This window comes from Pituophis catenifer, unplaced genomic scaffold, assembly GCF_029215685.1.
Source record: "Pituophis catenifer annectens isolate HBS135680 unplaced genomic scaffold, rPitCat1.0.hap2 SCAF_11, whole genome shotgun sequence".
In the NCBI taxonomy this organism is placed as follows: domain Eukaryota; kingdom Metazoa; phylum Chordata; class Lepidosauria; order Squamata; family Colubridae; genus Pituophis; species Pituophis catenifer.
Genome location: NW_027256891.1, coordinates 1,819,668 through 1,829,142, shown reverse-complemented (window position 1 = coordinate 1,829,142; position 9,475 = coordinate 1,819,668). Strand labels below are relative to the sequence as shown.

Sequence of the window (9,475 nt, the reverse complement as noted above, 5' to 3'; positions counted from 1 at the left end):
TAGGACCATTTCCCATAACACAAGTCATCAATCCTGTAACCGTAGCTCTTAAACTTCCCCCTCTGTTCAGTAGGATACATCCCGTATTCCATAGCAGTTTGGTGAAACCGGTGACGATAGAAAGGCCAGGTACCTCAACTACTCCACCGGGTCCCGTGCATACCAACCAATATGAGATAGACCGAATATTGGACTCCAGGGTTCGTAGGGGGATGTTACAATATCTTGTGCGGTGGAAAGGATACCCTGTAACACAGGCCTCGTGGGTGGCAGTACCCGATGTTCACGCTGCCCGATTGATACAACGGTTCCATCGGAAATACCCAGACAAACCTAATGCAGGATCGTAACAGTGACTAACATCTGTATGCTTTCTATTTATAGGTGAGCTCCTGGTAGGGGGGGCCGCCTGTCGAGTCCTGCCGGAGCTCGCCATCAATGGGGGGTGTGGGAGACGAAGGAGTGGAGATAAGCAGCCACAGCGAACACACAAACAGTTCCTGGATAGCAGCATTCAGGGCAATGATTGATGACGTTGCTGGGCCTCTCCGATTCTGCTGTCCTCGCTGCTCACAGCTGTTACTGTTAAGGGAGTGGGGGGTGCTTGATTGATAATCACCGGATGTATGTTTAAGGGGCTGAGTTTTTGTTAAATAGCGCTGTGGTGTGATTACACCCAGCGCTGACTTTGAACCAAAACACCGACTTGTACTTTACTTTTGACTGCAAGCTTATCATTGCCAAAGTAAACCCTGATTCTCTGTGTGTTACTGGTGATTATTTCCTATCGCAGTTCTGAACGAACGACAAGCCGAGACATAGTCCATCTCTAGTGATTTATTAAGGATGCAGGGGAAGATGGGGGCCAGTTGGTCACCACAAGCTTTTAAGCAAGAAGGAGTTAGTTTGTCTGGGCCTGGTGCTTTTCCTGGCTTTTCTCTGTGAAATAGACCTTCAGTATCATTTTCTGTAATCACCAGAGGTAGCGGGCCCAAAGGGATGGGATCAGGTATAGGAGGCTTGGCTGTTGTTGGTGTATCTGAGATGGGGATTGTGGAGATCGGTGGCCAGTTGTTGATTTCCTTCAGATTAGATTAGATTAGATTCAAATCAGTTAGATTAGATTAGATTTCAATCGATTAGATTAGATTAACAGAGTTGGAAGGGACCTTGTAGGTCATCTAGTCCAAACCCCACAACTTCTGGGAAGCTGGGATCCCACACATTCCATCTTACCTTTTTTCCTACTCACCCTCTCACAAATGTTTAGCTGTTGTCAGTAGGAATAATTGCTGAAATGATTTCTTAAAAGTTATCATGTACATTAACAGTGGCCGAACAGCAAAAACCTCTGAATGACTTTCACAAAATTATCTCTCACACACATTTACACAGTTCCCCTTAGCAAGATTTATTGAAATGAAAGGGAAGGGAGTTACAAGAATTATAGTCAGTCAATTATTTCCCATTTTGAAACATGTAGATATGATATTCTTTTGACACCTGCATAATATCTAAGTGGAAATAGTTCAACGCATTTCTTCAAATAAAAGGAAATTTTACAATTCTTTAAATGTCATAGTGTTATGTCTCATGTTTTTACACTTGTTCTGGATGTAAGATGCTCCTTTGTGTTAAGGTGTGGCCTCACAAGGATAATGTAGCACTTGGGGATGAAGATGCAGCCCAGCAGACCAGCACTGGAGGCCAGGATGGAGAAGACCTGCACAGCCACCATGTATTTCCCTTTGGTGCTCAGATAGGTGGGCACAAAAGTCACCCAGACACTGCAGAAGACCAGCATGCTGAAGGTGATCAGCTTGGCTTCGTTGAAGGCCCCAGGCAGATTCCTGGCCAGGAAAGCCACCATGAAGCAGATGGCAGCCAGGAAGCCCATGTAGCTGAGGGTGACATAGAACATGACAATGGCCCCTTCATTGCACTGAAGGATGATCTCTCCAAGCTGGGAGTGGAGGTCAGAGTCAGGGAAGGGGGGAGAAACTCCCAGCCAGATGGAGCAGATGAGAAGTTGGACTGCAGAAGAAGAAAGGATGATGGAGTTGGCCAAGCTCTTCCCCAACCATCTCTTCACTTGGTTTCCTGGTTTTGTGGCCAGAAAAGCCAGCACCACCGTGATGGTTTTGGCCAAGAAAGAAGAAATGGCGACTGAGAAAATGAGGCTGAAAACCATCTGTCGGAGAAGGCAGGTGGCTTTCCTTGGTTGACCAATGAAGAGAAAAGGAGACAAAAAGCAAAGCAGGAGGGAGACCAGGAGGATGTAGGAGAGGTCCTGGTTGTTGGCTTTGACAAGGGGAGTTTCTCGGTATTTAATGAAGATGATTAAAACAAGGCCTGTGGTTAGGAAGAAGAGTAGGGCAAAAGAGACCAGGATGATGCCCAGATGTTCTTCATAAGACAGGAAGGTTATAACTTTGGGGATACATTGGATTCTCTCCTCATTTGGATATTTATCATCGGGACACTTGGTGCATTTTCCTGAATCTGAAAAAACAAAAAAACAATGTTTCTTTAACATTTTTTCTTCACATTTCAAGAATTACTTTTTTTGGAGGAAATAGCTGGTAAGAAGGACATTTCCCAAGGTGCATTGCTTAACAATTCCATTGAAAAAGTTGAAAATATCATTTTATAAAAAACTATATATAGCTAAGGTGTATGAAATTGGGAGGAGGCCTAGAATCTAAAGCGTTTCTTGTGTAACCAGAAACCACTTTTTCTTTAATAGGCTGTCCTTTTACCTTTCAAGCAGGAGTGAAATCTAGCAGGTTCTGACAGGTTCTGGAGAACCGGTAGCAGAAATTTTGAGTTTGGAGAACCGGTAGCGGAAATTTTGAGTAGTTCAGACAACTGGCGAATACCATCTCTGGCTGGCCCCAGAGTGGGGTGGGAATGGAGATTTTGCAGTATCCTTCCCCTGCCATTCCCACCAAGCCACGCCCACCAAGCCACGCCCACAGAACTGGTAGTAAAAAAAATTTGGATTTCACCACTGCTTTCAAGAAATACTTTTTTGGAGAACAGCTGATAACAGGATCATTTTCCAGGATGTATTTCTTAACATCTCCACAAAAAGAAGGTAAGAAGAAAATCATTATCTAAGCCAGGGGTCAGCAACCCACGGCTCTGGAGCCGCATGTGGCTCTTTCATCCCTCTGCTGTGGCTCCCTGTTCCTGGTTGGCTCCACAATTGATAGGGCTTTTGGTTAGGACAGGTAGGGGGAAAAGGATGCCGTGCTAGGAGGAGACTCTATGGTGGGGGAACTGGACTTTCAGTCAGCAGAGGAAAACGGACACCGTGCTAGGAGGAGACTCTATGGTGGGGGAACTGGACTTCCAGTCAGCAGAGGAAAACGGACACCGTGCTAGGAGGAGACTCTATGGTGGGGGAACCGGACTTCCAGTCAGCAGAGGAAAAAGGATGCCACGCTAGGAGGAGACTATGATGGGGAACCGGACTTCCTGTCGGCTCCAGAATTGAACGAGGGCTTCCGGTTAGGACCTTTGTGGCTCTTTGAGTGTTTAAGGTTGCTGACCCCTGATCTAAGCAATGTAAAGCTAAGCTCTATGAAATTGTGAGAAGTTCTGAATGATTTCATGAGAGTCTTCGTATTATCCTAATTATTAGAGATAAATAATGAGTCAATTATTCTTTCTAGGCACATTTCCTAGGTCCTTCCAAATAGCTCTTCTTAATATATTGACTGCAGAAGATGCCTATCTTGTGAAATCTAGTTGGCTGGAAGTTGCAAACAATCTGGACTCCCTATTGGGACTAGTGGTCATACCTGTGCACCCATAACTCTCCCCACCACCTCATTATGGACCAGCTACTTTTTCCAGTGATCCACAATGGGAAGCCCATCTAGAGTGCATTGCGATAATCCTTCCAGGAGCTGAACCTGGTGGAAGAGTAGTTAAGAGCAGTATTGCAGGCTAACTCTGCTCACAGTCTGGAGTTCGATCCTGACCAATTCAAGCCTTCCATCCTTTTGAGGTCAGTAAAATGAGGATTCAAATTGTTGGGGCAATATGCAAATAATGCTGACTTTGTAAACTGGCCAGAGAGTGCTGTAAAACACTATAGGGCTGTATATAAGTCTAAAATGCTATTGCTATGCTATTGCTATTGCTAATTTCTCAAGTTGCAAAGACTTCAGACGTTCCTAGAAAGGCTAATGTGGAAGGACAGAGATATTTTCTCTGGCAGTAATAAAGCTTATCCATTTTCCATCCTCCAACACCCCCCCCCCCGGTTTTTTTTCCATTTCTTCCCTTTAGATAAGAAATTGTGTAGGTTGAAAATAAAGAAGAAAACAAGTAAGCTTCAAAGTGTCTTTTAACATGTGCTTTCATGAAAATGCTCTGGATGGTTCAACTTCCACAAGGCCTTCCATGTGACCCACCTTCCTGAGTGAAGAAGGTCCCCTCCGGACAAGGAACACAGTCATAGCAGCAAACTGGCTCTCCTTCTCGGGTCCTCTTGACAAATCCAGGATGACAACTTTCCACACATTTGGACTGAGGCAGAGACTAAGCAGAAAAACAAGGAATGGCAAAGGAAATGTGTTAGGACTCACCATCCATGGAAAATGGAGATAGACATGGACATCTCTGGGATTCACTGAAACAAATATGAAATCTCTGACTCATTTCAATTAGATGTAGGAGTTATAATTACTGTGTCAAGCTTGAAGCATGCTTCTGCTGTTGTAATTATTATCACTTTTCAACTTGCCAAAGAACTAGTGGGGAGGGAAGGATGAGACGGAATGCAGGCTGCAGACTTCAAGCCGAGGAACTGTGACAACCAAGGACACATTGGCAAATGTCATTGGACGACAAAATTTCACCCACCTTGTTGAGCAATTTCATCCGGGAAAGAGCATCCTGTTTGACAGTAAGTCTCTGTCTTACAAAAATCCCCAGAATCTCTTCCTTGAGGTCCTCCTGGGGGAGAACCAACAAGCTGACAATGCCCAGATCTGCTGCTATCTCTCCATTTTGGTCCAAGTACAGTTTCTTCTCAGAAATATTCCAAAACTCATTCTTCTCTAGGAAGGGATGAAACTAGAATGGAAACATCCTGGGATTTTAAATGCAGAAATCTTTGTTTCTTATGCCACATGATTTTTCAGTTTTGAATATTTCTTCTACAGTTGTATAACTTGCAAATATGCTTAATTAAGAGAATAAGTGTTATGATTATCTTCAAAAGTGAATGAAAAAGTTACAGTAAAATTTGTCAATCATATATGGATAAAATGTACACTTTGAAAATATAAGTGACACAACTAGTCAATTATAAGTAACATTTTAGAGCAAGCCATAAATAAATTGAATAACAGAAAAAAGAGATTATTTATAAACTCCTTGGAAACAACAGGTTGATTCCTAAAAATCATGGATTTCACAAGCAGAAAGTTGTCAGGCTTGGAAACATGATCACATGAGCTAATTCAAATTTACTGTAATGCTACATTAAGAGAATTTTGCAAATCTGGAAGTGCAAATCTCCCACCAACTTTTTTTTTCAACCAGAAAAGTTAATGCGGATCTTTTCTGAGTTTCTTTCTCTCACATTATGCAGCTTCAGGATTCTCCCCTCTTATCTGATCTTTCCCTAGGCAGCCTCTCTTCTCCTCATCCCAAAAGTCATTCTCACACATCATTACACTTCCTAAATGGACTGTGGCAATGCTTGTGACATAATTTGATTTCAGTAAAGTGCTAACAAAAAAAGAATAGTTAAGTGAGGGGTTAATGATATGATAATTAATTAATCTTAAAATGTTATTTAGATAAGTTTTCATCTTTTTAATTTTTCTCAAAAAACGGTGGTTATGAATAACAATTTCTCTTTAGTCATCATTTTTTTAATGTTGTCATTAATACATAGAGTCGATAAATCTCTGTCATGCAAGATTTGATGATTTCTAACAATTCTCAGGAAAAGCTAATTTGATCTAATTTAAACAATACCAAGTTTCCAGAGAAATATTTATGTTCTCAACAGTGGAACAAAAATGATTACACTGGGATTAACAGTGGAAGCATAAAAGAAAAGAATTAAATTAGAAAATTGACAGCTATAATAATTGGGATATTGCTTAAATATGTATAACAATTGTAATAATTTGAATATTCTTTACTTAAGTAAAAAAGAAAATTGAGACAATATATGATTATGATTTTTAAACAAAAATTATTTAATTGGTGTTATATAAATGGTATGATTTAACAGATAGAATTTGGGATAATTGGGAAATTGCATTAAATAGCATTATTTGAATTAAGAACTATGTTTAAATGTTAAATTGCTATATTTTTAAGATTAAAGATAAGATTTAAATTTGATAAAGTAGTTATAGAATAAAGATTTGATGTGCATTATGAAATATAAATATGTTTGAACTGTATTGAAATGTATTATGAATTATTAATTGAATTAAGATTTAAGGTGGGTTAATAGAAGGGTAACTGTTTTGATTAAGTAAATGTGTGTTAGTTTTTTTTTAAAGATGATATTAGTTGAATATGTGATTTAAGATTAAGAAACAAGTGTTATGGCAAAATAGAATAGATCAAATGTTGTTAAAGATGACAAAAAATTGAACAAATTGATGACTGGATCAAAGCTCTGTTTCGAAAAGATGTAATTTGTATGTTTGGAAAAAATAAATAAAAACTTTTTGCCAAAAAAAAAAAAAAGAAATATTTATATTTTCCTTGTCAGGGTTCCGACGGATGCCCTAATTAAATCATGAGCCTCGAGCCAAGCTTCAAAAGAAGCCCAGTTATTTATTAGGAGCTTCATGCCAGCACATTCCAACTCTGACTCCTCTGATGTAATTTATGCCCCAATCATGACCCTGTTTCCCCCCTCTCCCAGGATTTGTCATCAATCACATTAGCCAACAGAGCAATTTTCTGGGTTGTAGAGATCATTTCCCTCCAGCCGCTGTGGGTAACCCTGGGAGACAGCCTTGAGAGAGATATGTCTGGAATGTGCTCCTGTATTTGGCTGCTGTGCTGCTTCATTAGTTTCCCATCCTGCTTGCCTATGGCAACCTGAGAGCAGGCCAGAGATGCTTTGCGAGTTGACATTCCTCATAGAAAGGGGTGCATGAGTAAAAGCAATACAAAAATATCTGATATTTAGAACCTAGGACTTGACATACTATAGCATCTCATATAAGAGCATTAATGATGCACTGGAAGAAGGATGAGGGATACTAAACTTGATAAGTATATTTGTGAAGATAATCTCAAAATACTAGCTGATTGCATACAGAATATGAGCCAGCAGCATGATGCTCATGGAAAGAAGGCAAATGCATCCATAAGAATTTTAGGAAGTCAGCATCCTGGTTTGTGGAGATCCCAACTCAAGGACCAGGTCTCTGTGGAGAACCATGCTAGGAGAAAACATTGCACAAAACCTGGATCAAGGTTTAGGGAAGGGAAAAGAAGCCAAGGAAGAAACCAAAGGAGCTGCTCTTAGCCTTGGGGAAAGACAAGAAGGAGAAGAGTCATCCTATTGGAGTGAAAAATAACATGCCTGGGAGCAGCTTCTCCAACGTACATAATCTCTCAGGTGGAGAAGAGAGGACACAGCATTTTCTAATAACCGGAAGAAGCTACAGTGAGATCTTCTCACTGTTATTTCAAAGTGTCAGACTTGATATCATGAACTCAGTGTCAAGAGAGGAGATTCTGGCTGAAGGAGAGGAAAAGCATCCTAAAAGGAGGAGACCTTTTAGAGCTGAGCCATTAAAGCAGAGAAGTTCAGTCTCCCCTTCATTAATGATGCAAAGACTGAGCAGTCATCAGTCAGAGAAGCTTCAACTGGGATTCCTGCAGATAGGAGGATTGGACTGGATGGTCTCAGATTCTCTTACAAACTCATAATGGTAAAATTCTATGATCCCACTCACAAACCATACATGCAGGAATTTATTTATGTACACAGCCTTTTAGCAGTAGCCACGTTTAATATCAAAAATTGTCTGTCCTGCTATCTATTCTTTGGAACATTACCCCCTGAACAATTAGATTGGCCAAATCTGCTGATCTTTTGTAGCAAAAGTAGGGTAGGAGATGACCAGACTGAGCCTGAGTGAGGGGGTCAAATGCATCATTGGTCTTCAGTCCCACCCACAGGAGATCTGGGTCCAGGCCCCCCTTGAATTCTGTTGACCCTTGTCTACCACCTGTTTTCCTTGACCGTTGGTGGTTCAGAGTCTTGTAGACAGCATGAGCTTGGGGTGAACTTTATGTTCATTTGAACTGCCTGGGCTTCATAATTTTCCTGTGCTTGACAAGTAGATTGAGATGATTCCCCTCCTTCTACTTTGAATTTCTTCTCCAAAGGAACCAAGATTAATGGATCCATATTGGGACCCCATACCTGCCATGGCTGCAGCCTTGGAGTCCCCAACGTCTTTTCACCCTCCTTTCTTCCCCTCCTCGATCTGGAGGAATAGGCAGCATTCAAGGCCTGGACCAGAGTCTTCATGATATTGTATGGATGGGAGTCATTTGGGATCTGGATCTTGTTCCTTTTCTCCTGGGTCTCCAGTGGGGATTTCTGGGTGCATCTTCTGCGGCCTTTGACAGAAAAGACATTCTTTGAAGGAAAACAGTGAAAATAATGATTTACAAATTGAGGTTCCACAAATAAATGGGGTTCAAAGGCATCATCCATTGGCCTTTCTTTTATCAGATAACCAAAGTTCCAAATGCTATGGACGTAGCTGAAAAAACTGTGCTTTTTTGTTGTGTACACTACAAAATTTGTGAGGACCCAGACTTTCCCTTTAATGGGTCCTGGCAAATCTTCAAATGTTAAATGGAAAGGAAGAATTATTTCTGAAAGGGAATCAAATTCCATGAAGTGAACAAAAACATTGACTTGTCTCCACTTAGAGAGGGCCTCCCTGAGGGATGCCACATGTCCACTTTTTGAAAATCGTTGTGATATAACCACACAAATTCCATTCCTGACAAGCGTGGGAGAGAAAGTCCTCATGAAATTCTCTCCGTTTTCTGTGTCTGAAGCAAAGAGACCAATCAAGGTCCATCTGAAATGGAGCAGCAGTTGGACAATTGCTGGGTACTGGAACCCTTCTTTGGGATGCATCTGGTGGAAAAAAGGGAAATGACTTTTATCACTCAGAGCCTCTGAAGAAGTTTCATAACTGATCTGAAAAAGCAATGAAGAATGCTGTGTTATACTTAGGGTCAAATCAAGTCCAAAATATTAGCTTTTAATAAATCCAACATTGTTTTCATGCACAAATTAAAGAGATCATTGTTGATTAGCCATTAGGCAATATCAAGAAACAGAATTTTAAACACAGAACGTTAACAACGTAGTATATAAAAATGAAATATAAGAAATATTTTTTTAAAAAAAGAAAAAGAATAAAAATGCAATTTCTGTATCACTCCTATA

The 9,475-nt window shown here is 40.7% G+C and overlaps 1 protein-coding gene across 1 annotated transcript; it reads right to left on the bottom strand.

Annotated features, from left to right (window-relative positions):
- Positions 1-1,591: 1,591 nt before the first annotated feature.
- Positions 1,592-8,435, bottom strand: LOC139322843 (vomeronasal type-2 receptor 26-like). Its single transcript, XM_070952092.1, has 4 exons — positions 8,429-8,435; positions 4,876-5,072; positions 4,425-4,551; positions 1,592-2,502 (listed from the first exon to the last, which is right to left on the bottom strand). Exons 1-4 carry the CDS (start codon positions 8,433-8,435, stop codon positions 1,592-1,594), a joined length of 1,242 nt encoding a protein of 413 aa, XP_070808193.1.
- Positions 8,436-9,475: the final 1,040 nt, after the last annotated feature.